Genomic DNA, 18,939 nt, shown 5'->3' with positions numbered 1-18,939 from the left:
GAGTTACAGAGTTGAGGGGAAAATGACCAAATCCAAGAATTTTAGAGCTTTTGACTCCGGCTCTTTTACCCAAAAATCTGTTCAAATCATTGCACTGGTGAAGTTACAGGTTCAGAGGGAAAATGCCAGACTCTGACTATTAGAATGTAAAAAAATTTTGACTCCCCTCCCCTCAAAATCAGTCTAAATCTGTTCCTACAGCCCTGATTTTTTCCAGACTTTCTGCACAAAAATGGACATAATGGCAAACCCTCACCAAGATAGGTGCTATGAGTTTTGTTGCCAGGGTCACTCTTCTCATTATGCTTATGAAGATTACCAGAAGTTTGTATTTAAACAATAAATAACAAAACAATTTTTTTATTTATTATTTTGAAGTAAAAATAGGTGTCAGGTGTATTTCTTTTTCAGAAAAGAGTCCTTTATACATGCTATTATTCAGAAATTTATCACAAACCAAATGAGATTACTTGATATGTAACTAATAACAGCGTACAATGCTTCCAAAAGAAATATAATTTGCATTAGATCTCTTAAAATTTACTCTAATTAGAAACAATTAAATCGTTAAAAGAGTTCATCAGGGTATGACAGTGTGAGTCTATGACTAACTGTCCTTTTAACATGACAAATTATTTCCATACATACCAGAAATATAATAAAAGAACAAAACATTGAACAATAGGAGTGCCACTATCAAATATGACGAATGATGAAATATGCAGCAATAATACGATTAAATGAAAACGAATTCTTAAAACAAGGCTAAAATCCGTGAAAAATATACAACATACTCGTTATTATTTTCTGTAGTTTCACCTGCCATGATTCAAGATTGCAAATATAATGATATTTTTTTAATATGAAAATTTTAACGTGTTCAATCGCTAATCAACAGCAGCGCAGCAGACCAAAATATCCACAGCGACAAATAAAGTTACCGTTACATTATATTACACAAGGTGCAGCCGGTACTAAAACATGATATTTTTAAATGCTAAGATTCTCCTCTTCAATGCTTTAACGATTCCATGCCCTCATTCTTTTCAAAATAAAAAAACAATGATATTCGGAACTCCAGCGCTCGAATACGCGACCTTGCGGTGATTTATAAAACTGCGAATGCAACTAAAACATTGCCACGTTGCGCATCACGTGTGTCTGTTGACGTAAACACAGGCAGTTTGTTCTGAGTATTTATTAACGCAATCGATGTGTCTTAGTTTGCTTTCAGCTACAGAAATTAATTCGTCCCTTAGTAGTATTCTCTAGAGTCCCTATATGAAAACGTAGTTTTCAGAGTTGCGACAACGCGGCATCATTTTCCTATCGGTCGAAGACCGCCTGAGGCAGTGTTTCTTCTTCTCCCGTAGGATTAACATGGAGCGTATGACAGTGCTGTGGAAAAACCCAGAATCTGGAAAATTAAAGGTGAGTCCAAGATTTTAATGCTCATATTACTGCTCTACAATGTTCAAATTATACGTGTGTAGCTTTACTTGAGTGAGTCCATTCCTATTTCTTTAACTATCGCGTAATTATATCAAGAACATGTGTTCCGGTGTGCTAAAATTCCATTCTGATACACTATTTGGGTCTTTTATAGTTAGTTTTCCTGTTAAATCAATTATTCTAATCACAACGTTATTGAAAAACAATACTTTAAGACAAGGCAAAAGTTTAAATTGTGTTAATTAAATTTTTTTAACGATAAATCTCTGTATTCGGTTTGGCGCGATCAATTTCGTGCTTGGCGACGAGTGAAAGTAAACAAAACATACACTTGTGATGCGAGATCTTAACTTGTGATTTGTATTATAAATGCTGTATGTTGCAAAAATTTTTATTTTAAATGAATGTAACTTGATATTAAAACCCATTTAAACTTGTGTTTTAATGTTAAGGTTTTTATTTTTCCTGATAATTTCTTCGACAATAATTGACTTATGTATCGTTTTTAATGTTCCTTCAAGCTATTAAACTCCAAGTCAAATCTTCTCTTTATGCAACGTAAGTATTTACAGTGTCAAATTTTTGTTTTTTAAAGGAGATGCTGAGGAAATAAAATGCTTATAAATTATAGAACTTTCAATGCTGGCTGGCAGTATTTTTTTAATACCATTATTATATATCAAAGTAGTTCCCATTTAGATTTAAGGAAAAACGATTTGTTATGATTTTCTGCCAAATATTTATTACACCGACCTATATAACGCAATTCTCTATAAACCACCGCACAACTTTTCAGAAGTAAACAATAGGTTTTAAAGTTAAAAAAATCCCTCTGTTTTTCTTTGCACACATAAAAATTGTTAGGCAAATTAAATTTTGAAACTGTTTTTCATCTTCCCATCATAATTCAAAGTATTTAAATGTAAGCTATTATTCACAGTAAAAAGAAAATACCAGATGGCTCTTGAAAATACAGCTGTTATGCAAACCATGAAGCTACAAGAAATGCAAGATAATTCACTTTCTTTTGATTTGAAACATATTTATTTGTGAATAACTAATTCTATAATTAGTGCTTTACTACTCATTGCAGATAAAACCCATTCTGAAGTGCTAATATAGATATATTCTGAATATTAGTTCCAAAATTTGTGAAACGACCCATATAACACCAAAACCTGTATAATGCAAAAGCTTTGGTCTCAAGGTGTGCGTTATAATGATCTTCTACTGTAGTTGAAATTTGTAAAAGAAATGTCAATTCGATTATGAAATTAATGTAACCACATGAATTTGCTAAAGCGTTTGAGGTGGATATGAAGTACAACACTTGCTTGACACACGGCACAGTTTTTATAAATTTTTTAGGTTGAGCGAGCCAATTTAAAATGTACTATTTTATTAAAAATTTAATGAACTGTAGGTAATTTTTTTTTTTGGTAATTTACTCTTTTTTTATTCAACAAGCATGTCAGTCGCTGTGTGTTCCATCATAAACAGAAAACAGATGTTCTAAGTTCATTTCAAGTAGTGTGTTGGTACTTTCTATTATGCTCTAATTAGGGTTTACTAATTTTTAGGTTGCCTAGTTATTTCCTTTATATGCTACTCTTTCTTTATCACCTGAAGAATAAAGTGCATGCTATCACCCCGCTTCAGGTTAGTAAAAATTTCTCTTTTTATTGAGAAAATGATTTTTAATAATTATGGCCATGATTGATACATAATTAAGTTTTAACAAGTGTTGAATTACCTTGAGATCAGGACCGTTATCATAGGTTTTTGAGATTGTAAAAGTCCTCCCAGCCACAACTCTTGTTTGTCAGAAATTAGGTACATTTAAAGTTTTGCTGGTTGAAATATCAATACTTTTATGATAAAATGCTGAATCAAGGATTTTTTAAGTGAAACTTTTTATGCGAGGGCTTTGAAGTTATGATCCAACCTTTTTGTGTGACGAAAAGTGGTGGGGATAAGCAATGTCGGTTAGAAGGAAAGCAGTGGCTTGTTTGCCTTCAGGTAATGGAGAAAAGTGAGACATTACACTCTTCTCACTTCCTTTCTCATTTTGTATGGTTGCATGTACTGCGTTCAGGCAGCGCGGAGATCAATATGTACATTTGTAATTACAAACAGATCATTTGTCTTCTTAAGAAGGAAGAAGATGATCATTATCAGTGGACACATGTATATAATTTTATGTAAAAATATGAATAAGAAACACAATCTGTTCAAAAGTGTTTGATGAATAGTTAAAATGTTTCACGTCTATCGTGTGTCATTATGACGCAACCTGTTTCTTGGAATCAAACTTTAGAAGAATTCTACTCTTCTAGATCAGCAGAAAAATAAAGTACATGAAGCTCTCACCCCTCATCAAGTTCGTAAAAATTTCGATATTTGGTGGGAAAATGATTTTTAAATAATCCTATCTCGATTAATGTGGAGTTAAATTTTAACTAGTGTGGAATTGCATTTTAAAATAAAGGCTGTCATCATGGGGTTTTGAGATTATCTGTAAAGATAAGGGTTCGAAAATATCCGATATTTTGATATACAGTCGAGTCCCGACTTACGCGAGGGATGCGTTCCAAGACCCCTCGCGTAAGTCGAAATTTCGCCTTGTGGAAAAAGGTATGTGTAAAAACTTTTATAAACATAACGAATCATTTTAGACATGTAAACACAACCTTAAACAGTTAAAAATCTTTTCTTAACCATACCTTACTGTTTCTTACATAAAGAACTGAATTTTCATTTGTATTTAAAAAAAAGCCGTTTTATTCAACATAAAATACTGCTATGATGCACAAAAACAGTGATCAATGGGAAAGAAAGACATAAAATAAACCAGTACTGTACGTACGGCATGTAGTAAGGAGAACAAATGCCCTATAGTTGTACTGTACAGTTGATTCAGTAATGATATTTGTAAATTAAAAAAAGTGAAAATAATTTATGCTGCAGTTATTCTAATATATTTTTAAATACAGTTGCTTCATTGGTTCTTTTATAAAGTTTCCATCCATGGCATTATCCCTCTTCCTGGTTTCTTTAATTTACAATAAAAAACAGCTTCCATTTTCATAATTTTTGTATTTTGCGTGGTACTATTACTGGGTGAACTTTTATGGATTTCCGTTTCTTGACTTTTAATTGTAAGTATGGAAGATTCACTCATACCGTCATACCTAATTGTTGTGCTACCCTTCGAAGCATTTTTTGGTTCAGCTTAAGCTTTTCAAGAAGCTTTACCTTTTCTTTAATTGTCAGAAACGTTCTCTTTTTCTTTCTATCTTTACCAACTTTAGATAAAGCAGCGCTCCTAGGTGTCGTTATATTTTGTTAATGTTCGCATTTAGAATGAAAAAAAAGAATGGAAAATGAAAAGTAGTTATTTATATAAGCGATAAAAGACTAGTACAGTGTGGGTACTTTTGCTCTCAGTGATTCTAAAGGAATGAAGGTCCGTTCATGAAAACAAGTTACTCACCGTGGTTCCTTTCCGAAAATTTTCATGTTGCGGGCGAGGAATTCGTGCTAGCTCAAAAATTCTTTACTGTTGAAAAAATCGCGTTATAGCCATTGCGCGTAAGTGGGGATCGCTTTGTAGATGGAGTCGACTGTATATTGGATATTTTGATATTTATCCGATGTTTTCAACCAATGCAAAATAAAGTATTTAGTAACTGCTTCCTTAAATCAGAGTTATTTATTTTCTTATATTATTATTATAATGCATCAACTTTAAAAGTAATTTTTCTTTCATTATTTATATTCATTTATTACATGTTCATGATTTTGCCTCTCCCACTCAAAAAGTAATTCAATTGCATCCGAGTTCATTTCAACCACTCATAAAAATAAATATATAAATAAATAAATATTCAATTTATCAGAGCTTATCTTAATTTGTTGAAGTCTTTAGAAAATCAATACTTTTTTCAGGAAATAGAACATTGAAATAAAGGGGAATTCAAATGCTCTAAAACAGTGGTGCCCAACATACGGCTTTCAAAACTGATTCATGTGGCCGGCTGAAATATCAGGTATAGATAAATGAATTCACTAAAAAATTTGACTTTATTTTAAAGAATTTAAATTCAAGCATCAGTATATTGCATTCTCTATATTTTTACTTCACTTAAATTTATATATTAAAAACAAACAAAAACAGTTTATAATTAATTTCTTTAGTATGCACTCACATTTTTTCAATCACAATCACAAGTAAGCGCTTTGATGAGGTAGTGGCATTCACGTAAAAGTTTAAGACAGGAGTTCAATTTTTTTTCCACAATCTTGACTAAAACCATTAAAAAAATTAATTCATAGTTTTCTGAAAAGTACACAAGACTGCTGAAATAACACTTTCTGGAATAAAATTTGTTCAATATATCTGTCCCATGTGATTTCATTATAGGATTTGTAGGACCATAGGAGCTATTTCTTGGTCAAAAAATAAAATAAAAAATATCAATTTTATTCAAATAATTGGAACCCGTACAAAATGCCCCACTGTCCAACGTGCCCCACCTCCCCCTACAATTTTGTTGTGGATATTCCTAAATAACAAGCAAGTTTTCTCACGGTTCCTAAAAAATTTAGAATCACAAACGTTCATTACTTATTTTAGTCATCATAAACTGATGATTTCTCTTTTTAAGAGCAAAAATGATGCAGAGTAACAAATATGTACATAATTAAATGAAAAACAATCTATGCTAGTCAAAAGAGATTGATAAATTAGGTCAAATATTCCCCTGTAATATGTGTTTTACTTTTTCAAGTGTTTTTAAAACACATCCTGTTATTTGAAATTAAATTTTACAACACACTTAATGCAAAGTAGTTGAAATACAGCTCTATTTCGATTAAAGTGTGTTTATATATTTTCCATTTATAATTTTATGAACTAGTTTAAAAAAACATTCCTGCCAATTGTGTTCAGCCGTATTGATGATTTAGCACATTTGAAGAGTTTTACTTCTGCTTTTAAATTTATTTGCCCTTAATGTTTTTTTAAGTTTCTTCCAGATATTCTGCAACTTGAAGAAAGCTCAACTACTAGCTGAATTTATAGCCCTGATGCAGATGTTCTAGAAAACTCATGATAGTATTGTACTGTTCGCTTAAAGAATTGTATAATAGAATGATCTCCAATATTTAGTTTACAAGGATGTCCAGAAATCATTTTCCAAGTTTTCTTAGTTTGACAGCTTTATCAAAACTAATGAAGTTGTTAAAAAAAATAATAAACTTCCATACATAATATGCCATTCATGTTTCTTATGCTGATGACTTCAGGTAATTTGTTGCCGAAATGGTCTTTGGACTTTCAACAATGACATACAAACCAACAAAAATTCTGTGTTTAAATGCTAAATAGTGTAATTAAATGAAATTTTGATCTTCTTCATACAAACTGCTGTATTTCTGATTTGTCACGCTTAGTATCATATTTATTATTCATTTGTATAATAATATTGAAATGTAAAGAGGTAAAACAAACAATAATTTTGCAACAGAAATTGAGAAATAGCTGAAATTCTGTTTTGATTCTCTAAATTTACAGTTTTGAATTTGTTATGTAAAACAAATGCTTGTAAGGTTTATGCTTGTTTGTCTTGTAAAAATATTGTTTTCAATTTAGATTTTTAATAAATTTTTCGGTATTTAATGCAAGGCTAAAAAATTTAAGTATACATAAAATTATGAAAGATATATTTAGGTTTGTTTATTTCAGCATTAAATGAACAGTTCATTGATGCTTATTCTCTTTGTGTAGTTATCCAGAAATCCCCCCCCCCTTTCAAGAAGAGATTTTTCTCCCCACTTAAACTACAGGACAGGATTTGAATAACTGCAAATAACTCCAATTTTGGAAGGGATAGGTAGCAACTGTTATCTTAGTCCACTTCCGACTGTCAATGCACCTTCTCTGTTTCTGACTAAATTCTGGAAGCATTTTTCAGGATGTTGGAATATAGGCCATGTTCATCCATCCATGATATAGGGTAATGAATGAAATTGCAATCTATATGAAAAAATCTGAACAAAAAATTCAATTTATTTCTATCAAGGTTTTTTTTTTTTTTTTCAAACATTTACTTCACAAATAGTATAAAAGAAAATAAATTACAAGCATCAGTATATTTTGCCCTGTCTAATCGAAACTCCCTAATTGAGTAGATGGGAGTAAAGCCTATAACAAAATTTATTTTCTTTATGCTTATAAGTGACTGATATTTTTGATTAAACTTGTGTTTTGTCCATAGCTATTATTTTTAGGAAATGATACTTTGGAGTTAAGAATTTTTAAAAATTTGATAGTAATAACCACATTTTGAACATGTGAATATTTTAAAGTTACGTTACATTTCTGAAAACACAAAGATTAATCTTTGCTTATTTTGTTACTTAAGCAGTTATTGACAATAATATTTTGCCCCAAAATCTATAAAAACTACAAATTCTGTTTTGGTACCCTGAATTTGATTTTAATTGTCTCATTGAGAAAAATGTCTTTGTTTTCTCTCTCTCTCTCTCTCTCTCTCTTTTTTTTTGTGTGTGTGTAAAAATGTTAGAAATTCTATATTTGAAATAAAGTTTACAGATGTAACAACACCAAAAAATAAATTGAACATTAGAGACTTTTGTTGTAATCTTTATGTGGTAATGACCTGAACTGTTAGTATGGAATGAATGAGTTTTCTTCATGCTAAGTTGTATTTAAAATCTCTGTCAAAATTAAATGTAAACATTGTTTTTCCACGAACATTGAAAATAAGTAACAAGTCCACTACTGGTGCTGGGAATGATTTTTTTCTTTGTTTCATTAAGAAAGTGTCTACTTTCTTTTCTTTTTAATATTGTTTTGATTTGAAAATAGTGTTCAAAATGTAAGTAATAGATGCATGATGTGATGCAGAGAAATAAATAAATAACAATAGATACATTTGTTTCTTATTCATATGAGTTGAAAATAAGTAATGTTTCAAATTACACCCCCTCAACTCCTCAATTTATTCCTGTATATTTCTATCTGCATCAAATTAAAGTAATAATATTCAACTTTATTCAAATTAATATTTTAACCAAGAGTGCCTACTGAACCACTAAAATATTTAGAGGGTCTTGATATTTTTTCTTTCTTTTTTTTGGGGGGGGGGGGGTTACCTCGTTTTGACCATCTACCTATTTCTAGTATTGAACTTTCAAATTTTCCTTTGCATATTTATCTGTCAAATTTTTAATTTAATGTTTAACTTAATCACATTTATATCAGAAAATTGTGTCAGGGTAAACTTTAACATGCAATTTTAATTAGCATTTTTTTTTTAAATAGAAAAACATTTTAATTAGTGATGTTGCTTTTTAGATGGTTACAGGAAATATTTTTAGCATTTATTTATTTTCATTTTCTTACCTTTTTTTTATCTCTTTCTTTATTTTGAATCAATTAAATTCTAACACATGGAGGTGAGAATTCACATGCTGCGAACCAAAAAAAAGAAAAATTATTACAAAAAAAAAAATGTCGGCAGATTTAAATGGATATATTTTTGCTGAAATTAAAAAATAATGAATTATTTCTTAGTTTTAACTGTAAAAGGCATATGACAGCAAAGTTGCACTTTTTGAAGATTAGCCCATTAGTGACTGAAGTTTTTAATTAAACTAATGTTTTCTTTTTTGGATAAAAATGCTTAAAATTTTGTGTTTTAAATAAAGTTTATAGATACAATAACACCAAAAAGTAAATTGAACAAAAGAGATATATGTTGTTTACTACAACAACAAGATTACAACAATAAGATCATGCTATTGATCTGAAAACTTAGCATGAAATAAATAAGTTTTCCTCATGCTAAATTGTTTTCAATTTTTAGTTTTTGCTTTGTCATAAAAATTCAAAGTAAGTACAAGTCCTTTTTTGGGGCTCTGAATTGTTTTAATTTTGTTTCATTAAAAAAATGTCTACTATCTAACTACCTTTCATTCTAATATTGTTTTGATATAAAAATGTTGTTGAAAATTTTAAATAATAGATAGTGTATTTTCAAGAAATAAATATAAAATAATGGAGACATCTGTTTCTTATGCATATAAGAATGTTGAAAAAATATAATGTGTCAAAATACAACCCCCCCCCCTCCTTAACTTCCCAATTTATTTCTGAATATTTCTATCTGCATCTGGTTTCAAATAAAAATGACATCTGATTAATATAATTTCAGTTTTCAACTTTATACAAATTAATCTATTAATTAGGTGTACCCACTAAACCATTAAAATATTCAGAGGTTCTTAATCTCTTTTTTTTTGGAGTGGGGTGGGCCGAGATAGGATCCTCGCAGTGCGGGGTGCCCCAGGTCTTAAGGGGTTCAACGGCCTCTGAAATTAAAGAAAAAAATTGAAAAAAACCTAGCACTAAGACTTATTTAACGTTACAAATATACACTGATGGCCTCTGGGGAGGGGCTATACAGATTTTGTTGCAGGAGGCCTAAAATGTATAGATCCTGGCCTGGATAGGATACCTTGTTTTAAGCTTCTACATATTTCTAGTATTACTCTTTCAAACTGTCCTTTGCATATACATGGGTGCCACACCCCTAACAGCACCCCCCCCCCGTATGTGGGCATCCCAGGCATATATTTCCTTTCGGAATTTTTAAGCTAATGCTAAACTTTGTTCCATTTAAATCAGAAAATTGTATATTTTTCCTTTTATAGAAAAAAAATAAGTAATGCTTTTGATATCAATAAAAGAAATATTTCTATGTTCAAAAATCTTTATAAAGCTTAATTTAATGTCGCAAAAACAAGCAATTTTTTATGTTCGTTATTTGTTGCTTATTTATTTATTTTCATTTTCTTATTCAGTCTTGATTCATTCATTTTGAATCAATTAAAATTATTATATAATTTTCGTTGTCTCGGAATCTTTTGATTAATTTAAAATTGATCGTATTAAAGAGAATAAGATTTAAGAAAAAGAATCTGCTCTTAATTCTGCTAACACAGGGCCATTTTCTCTTTTTTTAATATTTGAATCAAAATCGAGCGTTTCACTTATTGAACAGCATGCATTTTCGAATCCGCGTGCTTATACATCCTTCAAAACCCGTTTCAGCCACTCTTTCCGCTCCCGTTTGCGACTATTGTTTTAAATGAAACTCGAAAGCGAACAAGCAGCCAATCTTGCAGCTCGGCGGCAACCCTATTTTCCCCCTGTAACCGGTAGCGCTTTCCGAGCGTAGCTGTTGTCGCTACTCTGAAAACTACGTTTTCATATAGGGACTCTAGTATTCTCGAGCTTCTCAAAATAATGTTAGTTTTCCTTATTTCTTTCAAAAACGTATTAAATGGTGGAAGCGTAAACAAGAAAACTCTGGATTAACAAAATTGGATAACGTTATACCAGGTAAATTTTTTTATTGTTTTGTATGAATTTGTAAGAATATGAGTTTTTTTTAATCTTAAATCAATTTAACTAATCATATTTTACAGCAGCATTTAGTTGGAATGGACAGTATGCAAAATATTTTCTTGAATTTATTATCGTAGAACAAAATGAAAAATGTTTAACCGAGAAAGAATTTTTTTTATTCCTTTTATTCTCAGCTGAAAGGTTTCGCCAAATTTGTTTAGGGTTATAGTAGTTTTAGTATTGTGCAAGCAAAGTAGCCTTGGCGAGTTTTCGCATTTTTAGTTAAACCATTTTTAATTTTTATCATGAGTGGAATAAAATGATAGTAAGATTACAGAATTCGATAAGTAAAAAGAAATAATGGTCAATCAACTGAAAAGAAAACTACCACCATATATAAACTGTGAGTACACATTTTATTTATTTTGTTCTGAGTGAATTTGAATAAATACCAGTTTTTCAATTCGATGAAAAAAAAACGAACTTAACAACATTGACTGGACACTTTTCCTTAACCTAATTCCACATAAATGATTTAAATAACCTTTGTTACTACAGTATCCTACTGAAATAGACAGTATGCAAATAAATTTTCTTGAAAATATTTATCGCAGAACAGATTGAAAAATCCAGAAAGAACGTTAAGAATTTGAACAATAAAAAATAAAAGTTCGCCAAAAATCTGTTTATAGGGTTATGGTTTCAAAATTATGTGAAAGAATAATATATCTTGACAAGATTTCGCATATCAGGTAAATCATTTCCATGACGAATGAATTAAATGCATGATTTCTTTGGATATCCAATCATATAGTCATAGAAATAAATTATCTAGTGTTGAACGTTACTCTTGACAGTCTGCCACGTATGTGCACTATGTGACAAAAATGTCAACAAATGCTGGAAATGTCACGAAACTGAACTTAATATGTACTAATGTATAGAAAAAACGGTACAAAATGAAAATGCCGTTCGAAGCGAACCAAAAATTTATGAATTCCGAATTCAACATCGTGAAAATGGCTGCTTCAGAACAACTTACTGTGTGTTCTGCATTAATTGTTTACTTTCGTAATACTTTTTGGTTTCTAATCTCTTTCTATATGGGTCAGAATAACCAAAAGACTTTGAAAAATCTTTTCAAACGAATAAAGCGAAAAAATCATACATACGAACAAAAATCACAACACTTTTAGCATTTTCTTCGTTACCACATGCGTTTGTTTTAGTTTTCAATTCCGCCATTAGACAGTGACTGCAGTGCCCCCTATAGTTCGTTGGAGTTGCGAATAAGAAAAATTAAAAATTTGCAAATAAATGTATATAGCAGTACTGCATTAGAGGGTTTTCCGCGGAATATTGTGCATACCAACTCTGGTTTCATTTAGAAAATAAAGTATACATTCTGATTGTAATATTGCTTTAAAAGAAAGCCTTTTCTTCCGATGCCTTTGACGACGATTTGGAAAATTCAGAAATCATCTCAATTAACATGACGCAGTATATTAATGATGTTTCTGACTACGCTGGATTTTTTGTCCGGCAAGTGCACTCTGTTGTGAACTGCGACGACTGCAACGCAGTCTCAACTACAACAAACCAAAAAATAGGCCATATATAATAAAATTTAAGAATTTTGGGACACATTCAAGTATGATAACTTATTGCAAGATTGCAGCCATTGAAATATGTACATTCGTGAAGAACAACTGAGAGAGAATGTGAAAAAGTTTTGGGAGTAAAACACAAAAACACAAAAATATAATGTTACTCATGAGACCACAAGAGTTATGAGAAAAATTTCGAATTCCGTTTTTCTAAGTTTAAATAAGCATATGTTGGAAACAGAAGCAGCAGATTTTCTCGTTAACAAGTTTATAAAATCAATCGTTACTAAATATTTAAGCGTTAGAATGTATCGCGCAGTCAATTCAAACAATGGAAATAATTCACAAAGACCAATAAGTAGGAAAGTAACAAAATTAATATTGTTCAGGGACAATAATCACTAGTTTTCTTCACCCTCGAGTTAAAATTGTCAAAATTGTCACATTCTATGGAACGAAAAAAAAAAGAAAAGAAAAATTGGGGAGGGGGCGGAAGTCAAATGACCATTCATGTAGTTTATAATTGCAAATGAATTTATTTTCTGAGTACTTCAAAAAAAAGAAAAAGAAAAAAGCACTGAAGTTGCTTAAAAATTAGGAACAAACCAAAGTTATTTGTTTGGCTAATGTAGTGTTGGTGCGAAACACATGCGAATATTAGAATATTATTTAATTGAGTTAATTGATATTCGATACTATTTACATTTGTATTTCTAATTGTGGTTTATGGTTTTAGATAGGGTTTTATGTTAAATTGTTGCACTGGCTTCAAAAGTTGTGGGAAAAAGCGCGCTTTGAAACTATATATCTGTATTTGAAAAATTTGATTGAAATAAAAGAAAATTTATAAGGTCAATTTTTGTTTAAGAATTTTGAAGACGTCTATTTCTACTCAGTATTTAAAGCACTTGAAAAAAAGTTTAAATAGCTTGTGCGCCTGCTTCAAAAGTTATGCTGGGAAAATATTTAATGGACTATTCCATGAAAAAGCTGTCATTTTGTCCCGCATTTCATTAAAAAGGAATAACTTAAAAAGGTAACAAAGAACATTTTTTGCAAAAGTACAACAAATACATTTGCGATTTCTTAATGAAAAAAAAATTGTTACCTTTTTTAATTATTACTTTTAGTGAAAAATATGAGGTGTTACGTGAGGGACAGAGTTTCCCTTTTCTTTAATAATGGGTTCCCTTTTTTCCCTTTTTCTTTAATAATGGGTTAAATGCTTTAATTTAACCCATGCTTAAAGCATTTAACCCATGTGTTAAATGCTTTTAATTTTCCTAAATTGTGCAAATGATCGCAGCGCAAAGTGAGTCTCTTCGATAAGGGAAAAAGTTTCTTGTGCGGGGTGTCCCTTGATCACGTAATGTCCAACGGGGGATGTTGGCGCGCGCTCTGAGGAGAAAAGGGGAGAAGGCACATCTATTCTATTTTAAGATCTATGGGAAAAACATCCTGTTTGTTTACTTCGAAAATTCCCGATGTCCTCAAAAGTTTCAGGCTTATTCCGAAAACTCCCGGGTTTATTTCCGTAGCTCAAAAAGGGTGGGGGTTTTGCATCTCTACGCACAACACCTGTTGGCATCCATACCTATGTATCTTTGCTTCAAGATTAAAGTAAAGATACACATGGGTGCCAATTTTATAGCTCAATTTGCAGATGATAGGGAGAGTACCGTCCCTTTTTTTTTTCAGAAACCTGTCGGTGTTTTTTTTTCATGGAAAATTTCTATTATTATTAATTACGACGTTATTCCCCTGTCGAAACTAAAGAATTTCCGAAATGTCACTGATCACTTCCGTGTAACGTTTCGGAATTTCTCTCTCACAGGTTTTTACCAATTTCCTGTGAAAATCTTTCTCAATAAGTTTCCTGAATTACTACAAGTAGCATGAATGCAGTCTTCTCACAGTTGTGGAAAATATTTTTAGTTTCCAGTTTCAAGATCTGGATCGGAATCCAGATCTCTTGATTCTGCAGCTTTGTAGGAATTGGCTTTGCATGAATTGCAGGCTAGTGAGAAGCTTAGCATATACTTGCAATTCTGTCCTAGCGTTGGTCTTAGTTGCAGTAATGTTTTCAGAGCTTTCTTGTTAAATAAGGAAGGTGCCAAGATATTACTTTAAACCTAAATTTTCTCTGATGGTTCCAGAAACATTACTAGCTTTAACCGGGACATTTCTGCATTATTTAGAAGTATTGAAGGGTAATTTCAGTAAGGTTACTGATTTTCAGCGGAAAACATTCCCGTTTTTCGCAAGATATGTTACTGGCAGAAATTGGACACATTAGCTACCCATTATTATCCAGGAACTTTTCTGAGTCGTTTTTACTGTGAACCCAAGCTTCCACCAGACATCTGAATCACCCAATGAAGAACTCTTACTGGTTAAAGCAGGCTTTGGCTAGTAGTTCTAGTGCCTGACAGAGGTTCGAATCGGCTATAAGCAGGGCTTGATTACCGCACAGGCCTACTACACTGTAAAAACGATTCAGAAACGTTCCTGAAAATTAATGGGCAGCTGATGTGCCCAATTTTTGCCAGTAACGTATCTTGAAAAAACCAGGAACATTTTCCGCTAAAAACTGAAATTTGCCTTAAACCTTTCTGAAGAATATGGAGATCTTACAGGTTAAAGCCAGTCTAAATTCGACAATGGAATTTCGGCAGACCTTATACCGTTGATGCAAACCTTCCAGAGTTACTACGAAAGCTCCAGAAGCATCAAGGCCAAAGCAGAATTGCAAGTAAGAGCCAAGCTTCTCCACGGCCTGCAATTCCGCAGCTACCCAGAAACTTATTCGCTCCCATTGGGAGCTTTGTCAGTCTGGACGAAATAAGATGCACTTAATAAATACACTCAGTTAATCTTTAAACTGGTAACTAAAAATATTTTTCACACATGTGCATTCGTGCAACTTTAGCAGTTCAGGAAACTTTTTTGCAAAGATACGTGATTTTACGGGGAACTAGGTGAAAACCCGTGAAATACTCTAACGTTCCTCAGAAATAACCAGTAACGTTTCGGAATTTTTTTACAGTGTAGGCCTGGGCCTGGGGCCTCATCTTCCTATGGGTCCCTAATTTTTTATTAAATAAATGCATAGTATTAAAGCAGTGGTTCCCAACCTTTTTCACGTGGCGAGCCTTTTTTCCGCACTAAATAACCCGCGACCCCTTATGTGTTCTCCTCCAATACTATATATATATATATATATATATATATATATATATATATATATATATTATATATATATATATATATATATATATATATATATATATATATATATATATATATTATATATATATATATATATATATATATATATATATATATATATACTAGCCGCCTGCGGCGACCAGCTGGTTCGCCTTCTTACGCCAGTCGCTTTTCTGTGCAAGCAGCCGCCTACGGCGGCTGTTTGGCTAACTTGTCATTTACCTTTTTACTTCAAGTTTGCCGCTTTCAGCGGCTGTTTAAACAAATTTGGCTGAAGTATTAATCAATCCATCTCTATCTTTTTTTGTGCCATTCACATTTCTACGCCATCTACCTTTACGATCTATCTCTAAATTTTCTTATGCATCTCATTTTATTTTAACCTCCCCGTCCATTTCCTAATAAAAACGAAGATCACTCAAAAAACCACTTTTTTTTATTTAAGTAGAGCAAAAAAAAAAAAAAAAAAAGCTCAATTTCCCCGTAGTGTGCAATAAGTGGCGTTTGACAAAGAAAAAAAAATCTCGCTGTTTTTTTTTTGAATTAAATGCGCACATCTATGAAATGGAACGTAATATCGAAACAGCAAAACGTCCAGCTTGGGGGGGAGGGGGAGGGGAGATTGAAAATGAAATAAATGCATTCCCTAAATTAAACAAAAACAAAAAAAAAAAGAAAGAAAAAAAAGCAAGCGCTGCCGGAAATAACACGTGGTCATCACATCATAAAATGTAGAAGTAAGCTATATAGTTAAAAAAAAAAAAAGATTAACACTTTTTGCGATTAAGATTCCGTCGTAAATATCGAATCGAAATCCAAGTAGTGACGTCAGAGGCATAGAAGATTGAATAATGCTTTTTTCGACCGATGCGTTAGAAAGATATGATGTGTTTAGCATTAAAAAAATTGTAAAAAAAACTATTGCGTATTTTTAAGAACTTTTTTCATTTGAAGAGGGCGCAATGTTTTTTACTATTACCAACTTAAATTTTAGACATGAGGCTTTGATACTTCTCGCAGGATGATATTAAAAAAATGTAAAACCCAGGAAAAAATCCAAATTGAAGGTTTTTTTTCAAAAATTCGTAAAAAATACAAAAATTGCTCTATCTTCAAAATTTTTTCATTCATCATATTTGAAATTAAATTTCCTACACTATAATATAAAAAAATATTCGTGTGGTGCAATTGGTTCGGGGTCTGTGAGGTAAAAAGTGCAAAAAAACACATAAAACATTAAATAACTTTTTTTCTAATTAAAATATCAAAAATCGAAGCCCGAGGTGCACATCTTCGGCAAAAACAGCACCTGTATACCAAAATTCATCTTTCTAGGGCTTACCGTTTTCCCGGGAAGGCGCGCCACACACACACACACAAACATCTTATTTTTATTATATATATAATATATATATATATATATATATATATATATATATATATATATATATATATATATATATATATATATATATATATATATATATATATATATTTATTTATTTATTTATTTGAAGGTATCGGGGCAGATATGTTGACAAGCCACAAGGAGTGACTTTTCGATCTAAATTTTTGTTTCTCATAACTAAAATTGAAACGATGCATTATGTCATTTGGAGAGAAACATATCCGGTTTTAGTATTGCAGAATATAGAATGTATAATACCTTTGAAAATTTCTGCAAATAGTTTTTATTAGTTGGAAATTAGCCTACTGAAAAATTCATATCAGTGTCGTATCACATTCTTGCCCCGAGCATATATTTGTGTATATTTTACATAACAATTCAAGGAGCTTGAGTTATTTTAATCATTATGGGTAAAACCATAGACTAATAATAAGAGTAGACCGAGCTTTCCCAGACTTGCTGATGAAAAAATTGGTTCATGCATACATCATGTGACTGGTGGGAGGCTTGGCGAAAACTTTGGCAGCATGGTTGCTAGATGGCAACATCATCCATAGTTTGGCACTCGACATGTATTTTAAGACGCAATGTGTTTTCATTATAATTTTTTTCTCAGGTGCAGAGATTGGACTGTTTTTATTTTAGTTATGCATTATTTTGACATTAGTAATTAGTTTTTGATCACAGCTTTCAGTAACTTTTATTTCATTAGGAACTGCTACGTCAGCGTTGGCGTAAACGTAATGGAGTATACGTTTTGCGTTACCGCAAAAATATACTAATCGGTATCTTGAATTTAAATTCTAGGTAAAAATCTTACCGTTTGCCGATTCTTTTTGGGCGCTTGCATCTTTAATTGCCTAGACAGTTATTGAAATTGAATAAAGAAAATTCACTATATTAACAAAATATTTACAACTCAGAATAACAAATTTACAAATCGGACTCCATTAGAGGTCATTCTTCCGTGTTCTATCCATTCTATTTATTTTGTTTCTCGGGGGCGCTGATCGTCTGCTACGATCAACGCCCGCTGTTGCTAGGATATCCACCAGTCACATGGTTTGGTTTATGAGCAGCAAAAGGGTTGCCATATTTCGGTCTATTCTTATTATTAGTATATGGGTAAAACACAATGATTATGGAAATAAAAAAAGAACAGTCACTAGAATATTGAACATGCATTTCGACACTTCGGAAAGTCTAGTATCCTAGCAGTGGCAAATGCAGGATTTGGTGTTCAGAGGAGCCGAGGACATTAAAATCTTATGTAGTTGGTGTCTCCATCTTTCACTGAAGTGAATGAAGGTATTTTCTTTTAACAAGGCCTCCGCGAGGTCAAAAATTTGCTAGGAAGGCGTTTGATAGTCACTAAATATTTTTCAAACGTACACTGTCAAAAATGAAACGCTCAATTTTAATGATTCGGCAATCCTCGAGCAATATTTCATTATTTTCTACGATCCTTTCGTCACCGAATCACGTGATATTTGACGAAACCAGAAATCTAAAATTTTTCACGAAATAATTTCGTCCCGATTTCGTCACATTGCAGTGCATTCTGGGAGTTTTCGTTTCAGTCTTGTACTTGCTCGTTAAATTATTTTACGGCAGTTATTCTAAAGGATTCATAAAAAAGGTTAGTATTTATTAAAATTTGTATGTGCAATGTGCCTTCTTTTATGTATTGTTACATTTTTGTTTAGTGTTCTGTGCATTGTTATATTTAAAACACATTAAAATTGAAAACGATCTGTTCGATTTGGTTTGGAATTCTGTATAAACTAACTTTGAGTCACCTCCACGTC

At 31.6% G+C, this 18,939-nt stretch overlaps 1 protein-coding gene across 1 annotated transcript in view; it reads right to left on the bottom strand.

The window, feature by feature from the left end:
- The window catches only part of LOC129227360 (aspartate--tRNA ligase, cytoplasmic-like), a 52,722-nt gene extending 51,781 nt beyond the window's left edge, over positions 1 to 941 (bottom strand). The window contains exon 1 of the mRNA XM_054861906.1: positions 795 to 941. Coding sequence (XP_054717881.1) covers positions 795 to 826 — 32 coding nt within the window. The 5' untranslated portion in view covers positions 827 to 941. The remainder of the gene's footprint in view (positions 1 to 794) is intronic.
- Between the last annotated feature and the right edge of the window lie 17,998 nt (positions 942 to 18,939).

This window comes from Uloborus diversus, chromosome 8 (assembly GCF_026930045.1).
Source record: "Uloborus diversus isolate 005 chromosome 8, Udiv.v.3.1, whole genome shotgun sequence".
NCBI lineage: Eukaryota > Metazoa > Arthropoda > Arachnida > Araneae > Uloboridae > Uloborus > Uloborus diversus.
The sequence above is the reverse complement of the archived record's forward strand: the minus strand, read 5'-3'. Positions and strand labels throughout refer to the sequence as shown.